The sequence below is a fragment of the Strigops habroptila genome, chromosome 1 (assembly GCF_004027225.2).
Source record: "Strigops habroptila isolate Jane chromosome 1, bStrHab1.2.pri, whole genome shotgun sequence".
NCBI lineage: Eukaryota > Metazoa > Chordata > Aves > Psittaciformes > Psittacidae > Strigops > Strigops habroptila.
The window spans coordinates 142,037,463-142,058,331 of NC_044277.2; the positions used below are offsets into that span (position 1 = coordinate 142,037,463).

General features: G+C 42.0%; 1 protein-coding gene across 2 annotated transcripts in view; it reads left to right on the forward strand.

The window, feature by feature from the left end:
• The window catches only part of ULK4 (unc-51 like kinase 4), a 225,741-nt gene extending 205,734 nt beyond the window's left edge, over nucleotides 1-20,007 (forward strand). Inside the window, exons 37-38 of one of the 2 annotated variants that reach the window (XM_030512705.1) lie at nucleotides 16,394-16,482; nucleotides 19,613-20,007. In XM_030512705.1, the coding sequence (XP_030368565.1) occupies nucleotides 16,394-16,482; nucleotides 19,613-19,697 (174 nt within the window). In that variant the 3' untranslated portion in view covers nucleotides 19,698-20,007. The remainder of the gene's footprint in view (nucleotides 1-16,393; nucleotides 16,483-19,612) is intronic. The other variant, XM_030512714.1, reaches the window with a different exon arrangement.
• The last annotated feature ends 862 nt before the right edge of the window (nucleotides 20,008-20,869 follow it).

A 20,869-nucleotide genomic window follows, 5' to 3' on the forward strand; every position in this document is an offset into this window, starting at 1 on the left:
AAGGTGTTACAAAAAGAAATTTTGGAACAATTTGATCAGGCAAGTAGTAACAGGTCAGCTGGTCCCAATTTTTTTTCCAAGTCCACGAAATTGCTGAATTGCTTTAATTGTGGTATGCAACCTATCAAGTAAATTTAAAAGGGCTCCAGGGATCATTCTGAGAACTGCAGACAACTAACTCTGACTTCTGTAAGGCTGAAGTGTTAGGTATGATAATAAGGAAGAGGAGGTAAACAGAAAGATAAATATAGTACATTAGGTAAGAGTCAGTATGAGGTATGTACAGGGAAGTCATATTTCTCCAATTCCTCCAAGTGAGTCAATAGTGTGTGAGAAATTGCAATCCATTTGATATAGTGGACGTGGATTTTGAAAAAGCTTTTCTTAAGGTTTCTCAATAGAACTTTCTAAAGCAACTAAGCTGCCATGAGAGAGAGGAAAGTTCTTCTCACAGGTGAATAACAGCTTAAATGATAAGAAATAATATATAGCTAGTGCTGCACCATACATGTAGATTACTGTCATAAGCCTACTGGGATCTTCGCTCTGCGGTGCATTCATAACTTGCCTGGAAAAAGAGATGAAGAGTGCTATTGCAAAGATGTTTGATGATACAGAATTATTCAAAACTAAGGCTGATGATGAAGAGTTGCAGACAACTCAAAATACTGATTGACTGGTTGACGGAATTACAGGTAGCATTCAGTAATGATAAATACTCTGACTAATGTGTAGAGGGAAAAATCATCCTAATTATATAGACCTTGGGAATTGCGGAACATTAGTCCAAGAAAAATGTCCATGAAGCCAGCAATGAGTAAGAAGGTCCCTGTGGCTGGTCAACCCCTTTCATGGACTGCTACCTGGTGTCTGAATGGTCACAAGCTCATAATTTTGGCCAAGGTCAGCCTATGGTCAGAATAGCCTGTCAGAGGACATAAGCTTTGTAGAGACCTTTTTGAAGTTTGGCCTTGCTTGATAGGAAGGAAGTTATGCCTTTCCTCATCTTAAAGGTGCTGGGGTGTAGAGAAGGTGTGTGCCAGTTCTTGTGCTGCATCAACATGAAAAGGGCTAGTTGGTGGAGGGCTGTGGCATGTTTGTGCCTAGTGCAAGATATTTTAGACCCTAAAGGCACCTGCCTTTACCCACCCTAGCGTACTGAATGATAGGAGAAAGAATGCAAAGTCTGGGTCCAGAAAGACCACTGGGCCTGAGACACGTTTCTCTGATCACACATCCAACTCCTTTGGGAGGGGAATTGGAGCATGTGCATACATCTACTCTCTGGAAACGTAAAAGGGTACCAGGAAGTATGTTAGCAGCCTCCTGGCAGAGGATGACACCCCGCTTTTACATACTCCATACCTAAAGGGAGTTTAAGCAGGGAAGCTAAAACCAAGCACCTAGATGAAGACCTAATGGGAAGACAGGGGATCATCCCTTCCTTGGGTGACAGAAGTCAGACCCAAGGCCTTGATTTTCTGTAAAGGTGGTAGCTAAGTACTTGTATCTTCGGAATGGATTTCTGCCTGGTATTCACTAAGGATCCTTTGAAACACACAACAAAGAACTGCTCTAGCCTCCTGCATTTCATGGAGGGCCACCAGCATGGAACCTGCTACCTTGCTCTGGTACCTCTGGTGGGTTCCCTTCCTGTGTGTGGGTTGTAATTGCCATGGGTCTGCAAGGGATGTTCCTGCAGGGATAAGGGACTTGGGTTATGGGGTGGAAGAGTGCTTTTTGAGAGGAAGGAAAGAGGGAAGAAGGCTGAGTAAGGGGAACAGGCTCTGCTTCTGCTGTGGCAATTAGTGCGTGCCCAACCCACTGATTCATATGTAGGTAAGGTCAGTGCGTCTCCCTATACTGGCTGTGGGCTTGGTTTTCATGGTAGCCATTTGAGACAGATAGATAGCCATGTCATGTACCAAGAGCAAAGAGCTTTAGGCCTAGGAGGTGGACTCTCAATTTGGCCCAGTAGTCAGCAAAGAGAAAAAGTAATATGTCATACAGTTGATCTGTCACAAATCCCATTAGTAAATGAAGAATCACAGTAGTAAGAGTTGCAAGTAGTTCATAGACTGAAGTATGTTCAAGCAAACAAAACATCTGTAGAACAGCTCTGACTACCAAGTTAATTAAAATGATACATTTACCATAATTTATGAGTGAAACTAGGGTCTAAATTCACTGAGTCCATAAATGATTGGATATCATTAATTTGTTTTTATTAAGTAAGAGGGAGGACGAGAGAGTGCTATGTTCTGAGCAACTGACATGTGATAATGACTGCTCCTGCAGAAAAGTGTAATAAAAAGTTGCCTGAGTCACTCATTAGCATCTACCACTGCCCTTTCTGTAAATTATAAGTCATTAAAACCCACTATAGCCTCTCTGGAAATGAAATAGTAATTTTTAAGTTACTAAAATGTTTCATTTGTCTTTACCGTAGTAGTCTTAAGAGGCTGAAACTCCTATTTTGAGCAGGTTGGAGATCATAATTATGATCTAAACCTGATCCAGAAAGCCAAATCCTTGTTTTATATTACCCTATTGAGGGGTAAAAGTTAAACTGTTTCATTGTCAATTCATTACTTTGTTCCCCTGCAGAGTGCCAATTTTGCTGGCAGTTCAGTGGTCTTAAAACATGTATCTTCTAAGACTAGAGTGAGAACATCACCTCATTCCTTACAGATCTTCAGATGTCCACCAGTCGGGTGATCTTTGTTTTGGATTGAATTTAAATCAGCAGTTTAGATGTGAAAGACTCAATATCTCATTAGCAATCCCTTGATCCACCCAGTTCCCCTGGGTGCTGTTTTAGAATGATAATCCCAATCATTCTTCAAATCTTTATAAGCAATCAAGTGCAACTCTTAGAAGATAAGGCTTTTCCTGCTAGTTAGTTCTAAAAAACACACCAAAAACCCAAAACCAACACAGGTGAGGTAGAGGCTTTGATCAGACAAGTATTCTTTTTAAGTCGGATTTAGTCATTTTAGGTTTTGTTTCTGCATGTCTGATACTATGCTAGAAAATAATCCAAATAGAATATTAAAAAAAGGGCGAAGAGCTTCAAGATGAACCTCCTAGCCAATTTAGATAGCATTAAGTGCTTGAAATAATGCAATAAATCTCTTTAATGTACAAAACTCTTTTTAACCTGACATAAAGGTAACTTCCAGGTATCTTAACCTATTATGGATAGGTATAAATAGATAACTTCAGATCTCCTTCAAAATTGAAGAATCCTCTGACAAAGCATTGAGTCTTTCTTTGAAATACTTTAATGTCACTATCTTGCTTATGATAATAGTTTCCTTAACAGGGTGCCACTCTTACTTGTTCTCTCTGTTATGTGGTCAAGGCCTTTGTAGGTCTTTGCTGAAAGCTAGATTTGCTGGAGTAAAGAGGAATTGAGCTTATTCCTTTTCCTGGAACAGTAATGAGATCATCACATCAGCTTCGTGTTGTGATGTGATAAAGGTTGCAGTGTGACTTGGTTACCTGGTCCTGGAGGCCAGAGATGGAAGATTGACAGCCACGAGGGATTTAGGAGCAAAAGGCAATATCTTGTGGCAAACGTCCAGATGCTCATTCTGCATCTGAAAGCATGAAGTTTCATTTAAAAGAATACAATGTAAGAGTATATAATAATTTCTTGTTTAACAAGACTCTGCTTTCATTTCCCTAACTGTGTTAATGTTTAAATTATTGACCTAATCAGGTTAAGTGTATGGGCTGCAACATCTAATTTTAAGGCACACCTTGTTCATGGTCGTTGTGCAATAGCAAATGCAAAACAATGATGTAATTAGCTGCGCATCAGCAAAAATGTCTGAGGAGTTTTGACTTGAAACCTTGAGAGAAAACAAACTGCTTTGTTAAGTTAAAAAATGCTTTATTTTTAGCCTGTGCATATTTATTATGAATATTAAAGTGCAATAATAGTACTTCATAATTTTTTCCCATAGTCAAAAAGAAAATGAGAGGCAAAAATATCCAGTTCACGTCCTGATTAAATCATAGCTGAAAGCTGGGTTGTCGGTAGCTGCTTTGTACAGTTTGATCACAATTGTCTGTTCAGCTGAAGCCAAGACTGCAGAAGTGGCGGTGCTTTAAGCTAGGTGTAAGGTTCACTGCCCCATCCGCGTGGGTGAAGTTTGTCAGAACCCTTGCATTCATTAGGGTTGCCTTTGCTCAGTGATATCCACTCCTTGAACACTAAATTCACCCCATGAGATAAAAGCAATATAAGAAAATAAGAAAATGTTTGTTCTTCTGCATATGATGTATTTGGAGATAACAAAAGCTACAAAGGATCACTTACTCCCTGAAAGACTTAATCGTGTAATTCAAGATTGAAGTTGAACTTGTCTCAGCAAGCATTTCATGGCCCAATAAACACTGCATCACAAAGGTGGTTCACATCCAGCCACAGCAGCTGCATGAGCGTTTATAAAAATTTTCCCTAGGACTTGCTCTGCACTTTTAAAGAAAAGTCACTTCCTGAATTTTTTCTCAGTAGACATTGACTTCTAGGCTGTTTGTTCAAGATAAGCATCAAAATGAGGATGCAAAGGTCAATCTCTTCTGTATTAGAGAGTTGCAAAGAGAAACAGTCCGTTTGTCTTCCAGAGAATGCTCTTCTATACAAATTAAATTGTTTACTTCCTATAGGAAAAAGGTTTTCTTCTTTGGGAATTCAGCAGATTTTGTGTTTACAGGACAGACTCTGCCTTTGTTGTGGACTTCTTCCCTGAAAGTTTTATCTTTTCAGCTTTGCACCTCTTTATCTCCACCTTTTAATGACAAGAGTCTGTGAGCTCATGCTTAAGGCTCTGAAATGTAAAACTCCCTTGGACAACATAACTAACTGATGACATAACTAATCTCAATTTGAATATGTTTTATAAAAATACAGATGCCTTAAAAATTACAGTGCTAGCCTATTTCCTCTGTTGATAGCAATTTCGTGCTTGGAATTTTATCATTTACCCAGCTTTTAAAATAAGGACATCCATCTCGGTGCCATCAAGGGAAAGGAGTTGAGGGAGTTGTTGTTTGCTCAGTTGGAAATCAGTACTACCTTGCCTGAGGTATCTCAGCTGACTGTATGGGCACCCAGTCTTTTACAGTGTGGAGTAAAATAACTTAGAGTAAATCACCAACAGTGGTGGTTTAAGCCAACCCACTTAACATTGCCATTTAGTGGGTGCATATATACAATATAGCTAGATCTCACAATCTAGCTAAGTGGTTGGTAATTTCTTAAACTGCTTTAACTCAAGTACTTGTGATTGGTTGACTGTTTACTTAATGGCATGACTTTAATTTAGCTGAAATTTGTTTAACTATACAAGGGAGAAGATAAGCTGTACTATCTAGGTTAATACTGCCAGACACAGCCTTCTACGTGGAGAGGAGGGACAATTTAAGCAGATATTCTGCAGCTGCTACATGCATTTCTTGACACTGATATATTCCTCCTTGCCTTGTCCCACTTTGGTGATCACAATGGGCAGTTGCATCAGCCAAAATTGTCCTTGCCATGCCCATCATCTGTACAGATAGTGAGTCTCCTTCCCCTCGCTACATCTGCCATGAAGTAGTACGCAGAGTTGTCATGCATTGCCCTTCTTTTTATACTGTCCGGGTTGTGTTATCAGCTACTTGAGTTCATCCTTAAAGAAAATGAGCCTTCCCTAACTTCTTTTATTAGCAATAGAGCAGTGCATTGCCATTCATGTCACTGGTTAGTGACATCATGTTGGACTCTGGGTCTTTGTATCTTTTATTGTTGATAGAAGACTGCCAGGTTGGAGAGCTTGATTCTTTTTGCTCCCTAGCATAATAAGAGCACTTCTTGCCTGTGTTGGAAATGGCAGCTGATAAGAAAAGATGAAAATGACTATACAACACTGTACTGAGAGAAAAAGGTGATATATCTTCTCTTTGCAAGCTTCTGTTGTAAATCATCTAACTTTGTCTTGGAGTCCATTTGTTTTTGCAATTGCAGCAAAGAAACTCTGCAGGGTTTATTATATTCATCTGTATTTTGAATCTTACTATAAAGAACAGTAAAATGGTATGATGTCAGGGACAGCTGCAAGAATTTCTCTTACACACAGGCTGCCAGGATCTGGAACTCAATGAATTGATAAAAGCATAGGAAAACTACTCAGGAACCTGTTCTTACCAGTCACTGATGAAACTGATAGCCAAGTCCGGCTGTATGTGAGTGAAGGTAGGGAGAGGAAAATTGCTATGAAATCATCAAATCACTGGTTTAGTGTCACTAAACCAGCAGGGCTCTAAAGAGTAAAATACGTGGAGTCCAAACACAGCTTAATGAAATGTGGCAAGTGTTGACAAAACCCAAAACGTGAATGTGCTGACAACCTGTGGTTATCTACAGTGTGAGACACACTGAGGGGGAATGACCTCTGAAGTAACTGTGAACGCTTACTCACAACGTGACCTATTGAACTAGTCATTCTACATTAAATCTTACTATCTTTATTTGGAGTAAATAGTGTAAGTGTGGAAGTATATGTACAGTATATGTGTTAAGTGCAGATTTGGGCTCACATTTTGGTTGATGGTTGTTTTCACAACTGACATTATTCAGTCAATCTGCGATAACTGCTCTTTAATGATACTGACGAGGGGTCTCATCAAATATGGGACCTGCTTTTAATGTCAGAGAGCAGCAAGAATGAAAAGTCTTTATTCCAGTGGCTGGCACTCTACAGACTCATGTTCCGGGGGGAAGTTACTTATCCCCTTGTTTGGAATGTGTTTGCTTTCCGAGTCCCCCTACAGCAATTATCATTGTGCTGGTGTTTGGGTACTGGGAGCCCACTCTGATTATGAATAGATACAGGAGCTGTCTGGAAAGCAATACTCCCATGGTCAACAATGAGAAAAACACATGGACAGATGTTTTGCTTCGGTTTGTACAGTGAAACTAGCAGTTCTGAAACCTGCAACCTGTTTATTCAATTCATAATTCAAGGCCAGTGTAATTTCCAGTGACTATCACTGTTGTTTTTGTTATGGAGTCCTAATTCGTTGTTTTTGTGGGCACAAAAGGATTGCCGTACTCATTTGGTGTTTCAGTGCACTATAATTTTACATCGTGCAATATTGTTGAGATTGCCTAGCTGTGTCATCTGTGGACTCATCACTATTACTTCCTTTTGACCTCCTCTCTGTAATTGCACATGGATGACTTACTAGCTGCCGTAAAGATACTTAAATGCAACTGGGCTTGTTAAAAAAAGGATGTGAATAGTCCAAAATGATTCTCTCTGAGGTCAGAGAGGACCAATTCAGTATCTGTTCATTCTCTTCCAGGCAGGCAAAGCCATCTGTCACATGACAATAAGCAAGAGTCAATTCCAGAAGTCCATTTGTTTTTATGACAGTTTTTACAATTTTATGGAAATTGAACCGTTACATAAAGCATAATTTTCCTGAGAAATTGGTGTTTTATAGACTTATATCCCTGTTCAGTCGTTTACATTCCTAGTTGCTTTTTGCATAAAGCATAAATACAACAATGCCTTTTTTACCTCTAATAAAAAATCTTCAAGCTTTTTAATCTTTTCAGTATATGAAGTATATTTTATATAGTCTTTAGTCTTTAGATAGTCTTTCAGTATATGTAAGCAGTGTAAGACTATCCATGTTTGGTACTTAGAGAAAACCTCAAGGGTTCTGTGTCCAAGCTTTTTATGTGTCTACTACTCCCTGGCAGTGTTCAAGGCCAGGTTGGACAGGGCTTGGAGCAACCTGGTCTAGTGTGAGGTGTCCCTGCCTGTGGCAGGAGGCTGGAACTGGATGATCTTAAGGTCCTTTCCACCCCAAACCGTTCTAGGATTCTAAGATTCTATGGAAGCCAAATCTATAAGGTTTACAAAGGAATTAACATTTAATCCATTAATATATAGCTCAAAATAATAGTTTATAATGATTTTCTAACATGATTTTGCCACTATTTTTATTCTATAAGTCTGTATTTTTCATAATCTGTGTTGGTTCTTAACTCCTCATATTCCTACTTTTCTTGGAATAGTAAATCTAACACATTAAGTCAAGTTGTACAGATTTTTAGTTGTTGGAGTCTTGTGTTCAAGCCCAGATTATAACCAGTGTAAGCATGAGTTTTCCAATTTTGTTTCATTCTCCAAGAAAGTTAAGGTTCTGCTCAGGGGAAACCAGGGATTTCACATACTAGATCTGACTTGAATTGCAGCAATAGATATGTGTAAGGATAATTTTGACAGCATCTGTTCACATCAGCATAGGTAGAGTGTTCACATCACTCTAGCTTTGCAAGGCATAGTAGTCTTTTGTCTTTCTGAGGAGCATTTTAAAGCAGGAAAAGGAACAATGTCAAAGTTGAGGGAATCATTTTTTAGAGGCTGTAAGCATTAAAACTCAAGTTTTTCAGTAAACTGCAACTTCTTGGCAGTTCCTAGGGGTTTGGCCAGTTCATCTGAGCATCACAGGCATGGCTGTTCAAGGCTTTGTGCTCTTACATTTAAAATCATTTATGAAAATGGTAATTGCTTGGTTGCTTGCATACTTCTCATGTGTGGTAATTGCCATTTAAAGGTCAGCACTTTCCAACATGTTCTGGGTGTCACTGGTTTTCCAAATAGCAAGAAGATGAGTTACCTGTAGTAATGATTCTTACTCTTACAAGTGTATAAATATTTGAAATTATTTGAACCGTTGTAGCATGAAATCTGTCAGTGAAATATCTAAGTTCAGCTGTACTAGATGAACATGAAAAGAAACAAAGGCAATCCCTAACCCATGGAGCATATTGGTGCAAGTTGCATATAACTCCAAAAATCTTTGCAGTCAGACTATTTTGTGAGTTTTACAGGGGGTGACAGAGACTGAAATTCAGGGATCTTTTTCACAAATTGAACTATTAGGCCAGAAAAGACAGCCATACTGGAAAAGGAGTGATAGGAATCAACATTTAAGAGGGATTAGGAGTTACTTGTCAGAAGCTATTTTAGGAGAAAAGCTGATAAAGAGAGACTCTGAAGGACATTTGAATCTGAGAGATCCCTGGAATGATGAACTTGAGGGGAGATCTAGATATGCAGAGGATCTGTGTTTTGTTTTAATGTGTGTTCATAATTGCCTTTTTTCCTCTAAGACAACTAGAAGCCTCTACATTATCTCCTAAAGGAACATAAATGTAGGATCTGAGCCTAAATTGGACTGCTGCGGTAATAAAAAATTATTCCAGTGTAATTCCCTGTTCCTTTTGTAAGGGGGAAAGTTGTAAGAGACCATCAGGGTGAGGTGTGTCCGGGAGGTGGTGGTCTCCTCAGATCCAACAAGGTGAGGACAGGCAGCTGCCTGGGAGCTGCAGGAAGAGGGGTCTGAGGGGCTTGCAGGGTTTGTGTAAGCTCAGTATGTGGCCCTATTTTGCTAAAGCTGATGTTTGAGGCCAGCTGGAATCATTGTTTGGACAGAGCGAAACTAGTCTGAAGTGGTACCACAGGGAGTCGTTGGAATGCAGATGACAGATGAACCTGTGTTTGCAGATGAGATCACCAGCAACAGGCTGACAAGTGTTTGTTTTTAATGTCATATTGATGCTGGGCTTGCTTATGAGCATGTATAACTTGTCAACACTGCAACACTATGTGGAAGTCTCCTTTTGAGACACCTTTTGCCAGACAGCACTGCTGCTTACTTTAGCTAATGAAGTTGTTGTGGACAGCTGGGTCTAATGGATGTGAAGAAGTTGCCCTATTCAGTTAAGTCAAATATTTTAAACTCACTAGTTACAGAGGATGGAAACTGCACTAATAGGTATTTTCTGGATTATAAAGACATCTTGTATCTCTGAAAGTGAGCTGAGAACACTGCTTGTAATAAAAACCAAGCCAAAAAAAATCAAACAAGGCAGAGAGCAGTGTTCAGTTCAATAATTACCCCAGGGTTTTATGAATCTCCTCTTATGCTTAGACAACGCTCCTTCGAGTTGTTAATGTTACAACTTTACAAGCATGGAGCATGCCTTCGTGTGCATTATGTATAAGCCGAAGGGCAGAGAATGGCCTCAAAGTGGAAGGTGTCAAGAAACATACAAAATCAATTAACCATTATATAGCATGTGGGAGACATTCCTTGTGTCTCTATGAATAGTCCTTGAGACAGCGTGGCTTTCAGGCTGCCGGGAAACTGGTACGATTCCAAGTTACCGGTGGAGATTGCTTTGAACTTGGAATAAACCTGCACACACATACAAATTAGAAGACAAAACATGTCGAGTGAAATCTTGGCCTTATCAAAGTCAAAGGGAGTTTGCGGCTGACTTCAGTGCAACAAGAATTTTACCCATAACGGGAGGGAAAAAAAAAAAGAGTTTTGAACTCTAAAATCAGAGCTAAGCTGTCTGATGTAGGGGGGTTTATGTCACAGATACCTGCTTGTTTTCACATGTATTTGCAGGATCTGAAGGCCACAAAGTCTTTGTAATTGTGTGTCTGCAATCCCTGACTGCAATGTGCTTGCCAAAGCACACCTGGAACACTCATGCTTTTGTAACTTTCCTTTCTTGTTTTTATGGTCCAGCAACATTGCTCAGGCCTGTTCAAATGAGTTGGCAATTAGTAACATAAATATACCTTGTCTGACTTTATTTGTTCTTCCCTCACACATGGTCTGTGTCTGTCTCACTCCAGCTGAACCATTTGTAGAGAGAAGAGGAGCAAGGAAGCATGCTGTGATGGGAGGGGGGAGAATGCCAGGAAGGTTTTTACCCTTTTAGAATGAGCTCTTCTACATTATGGAGAGTAAAAATAACTTGTGGCCATGGTAGGGAGTGCGCGGTGTCTTTGTGAGCACAAATCCTGAGGTGTTCCTCTGCTAGACTTGCATTGCCTGGCAAGAGTTACCATTAATTTTCATTAAACAACCTGTGAATCGGTTGCACCTTAGTGCTTTGAAGGGTCCAACCCCATGTACCTGCTGAGTACATGGAGCAAATGCCAGATTAAACACCTCACAAAAGGCCACTGTATATATCCAGGATATTTATTGTTGGTTTTAGTCGGTTTGCTTGTATTTTTAAGAAAATTCCTGCCATGGATATAAAATTGGCCTAATCGCTAGGCCCTGCCAAGTCCCTGTGTCATGATGTTGTTCAATCCCTACATGGGAACCATCCAAACCTTCCAGCCTTTCCCCTTCCAGTGGAAACTGTGCTGCGGCAACAAACTTTGACCTTCACTTGCCTAGGAAAGGGGAGAGGATTACGGGAGAGCATGGGAACCTGTAGCCTGCTGCGGGGGCACTGAGAAAAGGGTTGGAGTTGTGGTCTCTGCACCAGGAGTTTTCATTTGCTGTGGTAGCAGTCTGAGCTCCAGAGAGGAGAGGGAATTTGGAGAACTTTGTGCTCGGCATGCAGGTTTCCGTGCCCTTTCGTAACTACACACTCCCCATGCACTGTGCAGGTATCTGGGTCTCTTCTTAGGATTCCTCTTTGGGGGTTGGCACCTAAAACATAATCATTACAGCTCTACTGCTCTACTCTGCAGCTACTTTAGAGGCTCCAAATGCTTTATTGGGTCTGGTCCTTCCTTACACAAAGGTAAAGCTACGTGACTGTAAGAGTAAGCGTGCAGACCTACAGAAGTGATGGATCCATTTGATCCATCATGGGAAGTGGTGCATCCATTTGTATACATCCTCTAGGCACTGCCAGCTTAATGTATGTGCTTGGAGAGGGATTTCTAATGAAGGAAATCTTTATTAAATTCAAACATGATCAATGGATCTGTTAGGGTTTTTTTCCACAGAAATGCTCACCTGAATGGGTGCCTATTTGCAGTATGTTGGTTATCGCCCCTCCATTAAGAAGGAATGGCAGCATATTTCTGGCCGCGTCATCATGAGTTGTGAATGACAAACCAAATGTTTTATTTGATTGCTGCAGTGATTGTGAACAGCTCAGCACTGACTTTTCCTGGGAGGAAAAGTACCATTAAATGCCCTGGGATAGGCATAAGATAGGCATAACACTGGAAGATTTTCTCCTTCAGCCCGTTGTGCCTCATTTCTGAAGTTACCATCCCATTGACTTATTTGCTGGGCTGTCACATCAGCTATAGCTGATGTTTTTGACACCACCATCTTTTGTGACATTTGTTCCTTAAAAGCTGGGAGTAGGGTCACACTGACCAGCTGTGAATAGCCACCAACTTTCAATCACCACCACCCCAGACAGCATTTGAAAGAGCAGCTTTGGGTGGGGATGGAAGGTGATGTGTCCTACTGGCAGTGCCTTCGGCCAGGCAGAGATGGAAGCAGGAATGAGAAGTCTGAGATGCACATTTAAAACCATGGGGACAGCATTTATTATAAAGACATTATTTGAAATACTGTCTAGAGGGCAATTCTTTGGGGTTTTTTTTATCCTGAACATCCATGTCCTATGCAGGGTCCCAGTTAGTGCACAGGAAAAAGTGTCTTTCTGGTTGGTTTTACTGCAGTATTAGCTGAAGATACAATTCTCATTCACAGAGAAGCCTCTAACTGGGGTTAAGTGGTACTTTATTCACAGCATGTTTTGATACTTAAGTGATGCTAAGGTTGGACCTACAAGTATCTGGTGGTTCTGATAAAGCAGCCCATGGCAGGTCCCATGTCAGCCAGTTGATAAAGTTGAGTGAGAACTTGAGCTAACTAATCCTACAAAGGTAATTAGCTTAATTGTACTTAATTTTGAGGAAAACCATAAAGAAGCATCACTTCATGAGGTAAAAATGTGTGTGTTTGGGAAAGACAAAAAGCCATTGTGTGAGAAAGAGCATTTATGAAATGCCTTGATTGTGTGCACAGGCACAGTGACCATAGAATCATAGCACCAACCAGGTTGGAAAAGACCTTCAAACTCATCCAGTCCAACCGTTGCCCAGCACTGCCAAGGCCACCACTAACCCATGGCACTTGGGGCCTCATCTACACGGGGTGTGAACACTTGCAGGGACGGTGACTCCAGCACTGCCCTGGGCAGCCTGTTCTAATACCATGACGGCTTGAGAAAAGTATCTGTTGAGCATGGAAATGGCAAACATCTCCAGCAGTTGTTATTTGAGAAGATAACACTTGAAGATGCAGCTAAACATGCGTCTGGGCCTCTCTCCACTCAGAAAAGTTTCAAATACAAAGCTCCTTATTTTTAGTCAGTCAATATTTTGCATTACTTCCCAGTTTATTTCACAGACATCAAGCTTACAGTTTACTTGAAACCTCAGCAACGCAGGAGTGTCTCTTTCTCTTCAGAATGGTGAGAGAGTAGTTTACTACTTAGGTCATTTAACTCAGTCATGAGTAATGACTAACCAGAGAAAACAGTTCTGTATTATGAAACCAGCCTTAAGAAAAGTAATTTGCCCTCAAGTTTCCATGCTTTCTTGAACCTTGAATTGCAAAAGTCACCTCTTTGACCGAGGATCCTAAACTCCTTAGTTTATTAGTGAAGATGATTTTCCAGAGAATGTTCTACGTTATGTGTTTTTTTGCACTCATCTTTAGCAACACCATAATACCTGAAATATCCTAAATTTAGGGAATACTGATCTTTACGTATCAATTATGGTGCTCCTTATGGCTCATCCTTGTTTACTAGGTTGAAGTGAGGAAAGCTGCTGAATAGCTATTGGCTTAATAAAGAAAAGTAATGTTGAAATTCTTGTTAAATTGCAGTGAGTGTACAACTAAACTGAGATTTAATTGCATTTTTTAATTAAAGGAATAGCTATTGATTATGTCATTGAATATGTGTTGTAGCCAGCCCTAACAAATAGCAATCTTATAAGAGATCACTAAACTGGTTGTTAAAATTCCAAGTGAACGAGAACTAGAACTGGTGTGGATGGAAGGGTAGAAGATAACAAAGTAAGTGAAAAATACGTTAGTTTCTAAAATTTTGGTTACTGATGATTTTATGTCCTGTCATAATTTATTAACAAAATGAAGACAAAACATTTAAATAAGAAAAATTGATAAACTCTTATCCTGGGTCTTGAAAGTGAACAGTGATTCAGACAGTATTTCTCCCTCAACACCCCTTGGCTCATGGGAAGCTGTTAGTTGATGCTCTCAAGAAAATGTGTCCTAAATTTGACTTAAACAGTCTGCAGGATGCTCATGGTGTTAAAGGCCCAATACTTTCCCTCCTTGTGGTACCACTTTTACTTCTGAAAGGATCTTATTGGAGCATTTTATTAGCTAGTGGAGTAGCCCCTATTGGACAGGTATCGCAGAAACCCGTTGCTTGTGGCTGAAAGCTGCTCTGAACAGTGAAATACAGCAGGGAGATGGGCAGATGATCTCATGGGTCTTTCTGCTTCTGTCCATTACCATTTCTGTGCATATAAAGCCATTTAATCCTTTCCACTCAAATGCTTTGTACCCACAGAAATGTATTCTTAATAATGGCACAAGGCATGCTACAACTCGGCTGTAGTCAGACCCTATGACTCAGTTGGACTAAGTTACTCTTTGAAATAGAGCATTGTAGAATTAAAACTTTTGTCTTGCTACCAGATTTTATAGTTGAGCCTATTTTGAATGTTCTGTCACTGTATGATACACAAAGACTGACTCGTTAAAGGACTATGAGGGTGGTACAGGTGTCAGCACGCAGGAGTTAGGATGTATTAGAATTAAAGATACCTGTAACCTTTATCTGACCTTGCACTTTTATGGAGCATGATCCAGCCCTAGTGACCTTCCTCTTGTGTCACCTCTGGCTCTTTTAAGCCTGGAGGATAAACAAGGGACACGAATTTGGCAAGTGCAAAGAACGTGGCAGCCGCTGGTGAGCTGCAGAAGTTATGGGGAAGTGCCTGGTAGAGGCATGAGCACTCTTTAGGAATAGAATGCAATGTCCTGTGGTGAAAGCACTTTCCTCCCTGTATTGCAACTGTGTCGCTGCTGTTACCTTTGGTGGTGGTCTCACATTCAGAGCCCAGATTACAAAACATCTTCTGTGTCTTAACAAATATAGGGAATGGATTACTGAAATATAAACTGAAAGAGTCAGATATAAACCTCGAAAGAGTAAAGCAGTTAATGATTAATGTTTGTAAATCCTGTAATCAGGATTTGCCGGTGGTTTGTACTTAGGTGATGGCATCACTGTGTTTTTCCAAGACACAGGATGCATTGTAGTTTACTTCAGATAGGTCCCAGTTCCCTGTTACTGCTTAACTACAGGGTGTTATGATTATAGCTCTAGTGACACCACTGCAGAATCGCTGCTGATAAATCACGGTGGGATGGCAGCTGTAAATGCAGCTTCTCTGGTGGTTTAAGAGGGAGATGTGAAGGCGTATCACCCAGATGCTTGATCAATGGTAAATAGGGCCAGCCACAGCATGCTAAAGCTTAAAAGTCTTTGCCAAATTTTGGGATTAGAAGGTGTCGTTTCAAGCATTAACTCCTCCAGTATCAGAACAATCAGCTGCTCTGGTCCTCCTCTTTCCTTTCTCTGCGGCCAAGATTTCTTTACCTTTGCAAGCAGGACCTGACATGCAAACACTTTTCCCAGCAATTTTTGGAGGTAGAAGAGCTGCTTCAGCAAACTGCCACATATTCAAGTGTCTGTTTGTGCCACAACAGACATATGCATCTTCATGTCATGTCCCCCATAACCTTCCCATTCACCTGCTTAATAACTGGTCAGGAAATGCGCTTGGAGCTGTGTAGTTACACTGCTTAAGGCTGGAGAAATAATCAGTCATTACAGATTATTGTGATGGAACACACCAGCAGCAAAATCAGCTATAGTCAGGCTTCACTTGACACAAAAGGGGATGTAGCTTTGGTCATTCAGTCCCCTGCTCTGTAGGTGACAGTCCTGTGCAGGTAATAGTCCTAATGACTCATGAGGGGCAGTGATTGTAACCTGGCTCCTTTCAGAGAAACCCCACACGTCTGGATCTGAAGGCTGGTGTAAGGTTGGTGATGTTTTCCCTGAAATGAGAAATGAAAATGACTGCCCCTCCACCCCGATCTCCCTGGAATTCAGGCTAAATGGGGCTTGTATTTGTGTTGGTACAAGAGATGAAATCAGGATTGGCAGACCGTGATGTGTGAATTTGCACACATACAGGGACTCTGAACAAGAGTGAATCTTGTTAATTAAGCCAAGGTATTTTAGATGGTCTGTGCCTACAATTCAGTCCTGTTCAGTAAAAGGGACTTTCTCTTGGGTCTCTTTAATGTCACATTCCATTTGCAACTGTAATGAATGCTACAACTTGTTTCCCTCTCCCCTATCCCACAAAAAATATGACAGAGAGGAATTTCTTGCTAAGCCTTTGATAACGGTTCTTTCTTTTTGTTCCAGATAACTTCAAACGAGAAGTGCTCAGAGAGCCTGAAGAATGATGGTGATGCTCTTATCCAAACTCTAGAGAGCCTGGCCCACACTGCCAGGTGAGTTCCCTCAGGCTTCTAGGGATTTCCAGGGCTGAGAGAGCTCACCTCCTTCTTTGTCTGCAATGGTCTTCTCCTGTAATCGCCTTCTGTGCTGTATGAGCTGCTCAGGTTTCTGTCTTTGGCCGTGGTTGATCTTAATTCTTAAATATCTTATTCCAAACACTTGGTCTCTATAGCTGGACACTGGTCAGTGGTTCTTGGTGGAGTGGGCTACAAGCACAATGTGATGTTTGTGCCCTGTTTTAAAGTGATTGTGTTTGGTGCTGATTACTTTCAAATGTGCAGTGGAAGAACAGGACCGCTTGTGTTTAAGAATACCTGTGGCTTCTCCAAGAAGGCACGAGGCTGAGGGGAATGCAAGAACAGAGGTGCTAGTCCCAACAAGTTGGCCAAACCTCAGCTCATCTCCCATAGACTTTCCGTCATCCAATCCCCCTTGGACATGTGGATGAACGAATTACTGTGTCTGCCCCTCAAAACAAATTTTACACTCCTGCTGTGGGCTGTTAGGCTGCATGCCCTCAGTGCCATGGGTTAGTGCTGGCCTTGGCAGTGCTGGGGAACGGTTGGGCTTGATGGTCTTAAACATCTTTTCCAAGCTGGTTGATTCTGTGATTCTGTTTCACTCCTGGTTGAACTAAAATTCCCCGAGAAATTGAAGTTTATAGCTCAGGTTTTGAAACACTAAGATAATCTTTTCGGTGCTCTTTATGCTCCCAAAGGCAGGCTTTGTACGGGTCAGTTGTTTGGGAAAATTGGCTCCTCCACGTTATGTCAGGGTGTACCCTGTATTGGAAGGAAGTGGGGATGTGGGCAGATGTGGAAAGGAAATGTTGGGATGTGGGGAGTGTAAGAACATGCACACTGAGGACTAACCAAACCTGTCGAGAACAGTCTACATCCGTCTCGCATGCTCAGCTGCTGACTCATGGGGTTTTGTATGACACATTAAATTATCTGTCTAAAATAAAGCGTCAGCTCTCCCAAGGGAGACACTGGCAACACCACCGAAGGCGACAGTGAGGAAGCACAGGGGTTTCTCCTTTGGACTTTCACTGTTTTTTGGCATTTCAGTATTAGATGCACTAGACAGCCCAGTCACTCTCTGACTCTGCTTTTCTGGCTTCTTCTCATTTTTTGTTCTCTGTATATACATTTCTGTACTCAGAAAACCACATACTACAGAACCCCAAATAAACAGCACTCTTATGTCTTATTTGACATAGGAGGCCCAGTAGACCAAATTCTAGCTGATGCCAGTGACAATTGTTTGATACTCTTCATCAGGGACTGTAGCAATAGGACAAGGGCGGATGGGTTCAATCTGAAACAGGGGAAGTTCAGGTTAGATCTAAGGCAGAAGTTCTTCCCTGTGAGGGTGCTGAGGCGCTGGCACAGGGTGCCCAGAGAAGCTGTGGCTGCCCCATCCCTGGCAGTGTTCAAGGCCAGGTTGGACGGGGCTTGGAGCAACCTGCTCTAGTGGGAGGTGTCCCTGCCCATGGCAGGGGGTTGGAACTGGATGATCTTAAGGTCCTTTCCAACCCAAATCAGTCTGGGATTCTATGATTCTGTGGTACATTAGAGTAAGCCAAGTTCGTCTGCTGTGCCCAGCTCCCACACTGGAGCAGCAACAGGGGAGCCCCCAGCAGCTCACAGATTTCTTTTCCCCTCCTCCCCTTCTTTAGGGAACACATGTCCCTATCCATTTGCCTCCATAGGAAACTGAGAGGGATTCAGCCTGGATCTTGGGGCTGTAATGGGCTCAGGTGTGGATAAATTGGCAACAGACAGATGGAAGAAGCCTGGGGTTAGCAAACTTTAACAGGTTTAGCTGTTGTTTATGGAGGCTATGGATATTCTGCCATCTTTCCCAGAGTATTCCTTGTGACCTAATAAACCTGGTCTCCTCACTTGTGCTTTGAACTCAGTTAAGAAGCCTCTCTGTGTCTCATGCAGAATTGGAAATGTTTTAGAGATCCTGGATTTAAGCCACGCTCCAAGTAGTCTGAACTCCCAAGTCCTTCCAACCCATATACTATCACTGGGGTGAAGTGGTTGAGGAGTGTTTCTGCTTTGCTCATTTCATGAGGCAGGTTTCTGATCTCCTGCTCTGCCTGCGTGGCAGGAGGAGGACACCAGCCAAGCAGGCAGGTGCCAGGAGAGGGGCACTGCTTGGGCTCGAGCTGCTGTGGGTGCTCTCCTGCTGCCCATCTCTTCTCATGATACACCCTCGTCTCATCAGTACAGGCAGTTATAAGAGTGACGCACAACCAACCTGTTCTGCTTAGTAGCTACATGGAATCAAATCTACACTTTGAAACGTGGGATCGTAGCCATTTATTTCTCAGTGAAGACAGTTGCCAGGATGAATTTGTTGCAGATACCTAAGTTTCCTGGTTTAAATTGCTGCTCATTAAGAGCAGTTGACATAGTGAGGAGTGATCGTTTCGATTTCCTGGCTAGTTCTGCATTCCACAAAGCATGGAGTGTTGGTAGGTATTTGTCGTTAGCAGCAACCAAGGAAGTTGCAGATTGATCTAACAGTGTCCTTTCCTTTCTAAGCTAAAGGTGAGGGATGGTAGCCTAGAAAACAAAAAGACTTGTTCCTGTGGAATAGCAATAATGTGTTAGAGCCTCTGTTCCAGTGCCAGAAAAAACATGTGTTTCCAGAAGGGAAAATTAGGCAAAATACGTGTAATAATAAAAACTTTGGTGCGGAAGCAAAGGGCCCCACCATTCAATCTCAGACCTGCAGAGCTGGGGTGGAGGGAGCGGGCAGTCGGTGCAGCGGGAGGGTTGCGTGTGTGAAAACACGTCTTTCTGTCTGGCTGGAAGCGTGTGTGTGCAGATTCATGGGGCCATGATAAATTATGTCGTGTTTGTAGAGAGGAGATGGAGTGAGGTAGCGGTTACTGTGCATTTGAGCTGAAATTCATTTTTGCACCACATTTGCTACAGGGCGGAATCTGTGGTTGCGTGTTTGTTAGTGCTTAACAGAAAAGCAGGGTATAGAGTGCACTTGATGGTCGGTAGGAATTGTCCAGCATAAAGGCAAATGTGGGATTTGAACAAAGAGGTTTCCCCCGAGGATGTCTAATAAATAGATGTTACTGGTTTTGATTTCCAGCTCTCACGCTGATGTTGCTGTGGCTTCCTTGGCATTTGAAATTCTGAGGATGGTGGGACATGAGAATATCAAGACTACCAAGTGACCTGGTTTTGCCTGAAATGCACAAGTTGTGTGCGATGCTGAGCACCTCAGTCCTGCAGGAACATCTTCAGATGAGCAGAGCAGCCCGATCTAATGCAGAAAGCTGAGGTGGAACTGTGTGTGGGCACATGTGTGAGTTTGGAAGGTTTCAGGAAGGGAGGGAAACTGGTTTTAGGGGGGTTGGTTGTTCTTTAAACCCCTGTATACGTGAATTCTTGGTTACTGCTTTACTTTGTTGGCATTAGCTGATGTAGCTCAACTATTTGACAGCCAGTTTCAAAAACGTTAAATAAATAGTTTCATAATATAGACATGAAGTGTTTCACTATTTTAAGCTGCTGTTTGTTAGAAATGTTTCTTTTACCTTCTGGACCAGGTGACTGCCTCGGCTGTCATCTCAAGGGGCCACCGCATGCCTGTGACTGGCACCAGGCAATACCTCTTTATCAGGAAAGATGTGCTATTCTTCATCTCACGCCACCAGAACCAGCCCCTGCATCACACAGAGGATGGGTGCACGGATTGTGTATGTGGTGTGATTTTGATCAGGTTTTTACACATTTGCATTGGGTTTTATTGGGAGACTGTCCCCCCCTCTGCTGCCTGGCACTGCACAGCTTAAGCTGCGCTGGTGGAATGTCATCTTTGGCTGCCAACACTCCTGATTGAAGATCTGCTTTGGAAATAGGTGAGGGTGAGCCCAGCAGTTTGTCATTTATCCCCAGCAAAAGCCGGCACTCCAGGAAGGGTCACAGAGTGTGAAGAACTCAGTTCTTCTCCACATGTGCCCTCAGCAAGCAGAGCATGGCTAAAACTGGTACTACCATCCCCTTCTTCCTCAACACTCCCCTTTCCAAGCAGCATCTCCATGTTCTTGCCACACTTCCCCAACACAGGTGCCTTATGGAACATTGCTTCTACAATCCTGCTCTTGGACAGCCAGTTCTCCAGAGTATGTGGAGCGCCCCATGGTAAGCAAACTGATTTCACTGTGTCTGGTTTACAGGAATTGTTTTCTTACATTACTTTAAATAGCTTGACAGCTGGGATTAGAGCTGGAGTTACTAGAAATGGGGAAAAGCAAAGTGGTGGCTACTACTTGGTGAAGTGTTTTACAGTCATGGTTTTCTAGTGTGAGTGTGGCCAAGAGAAACCAAGCTAACTGGGTAAGAA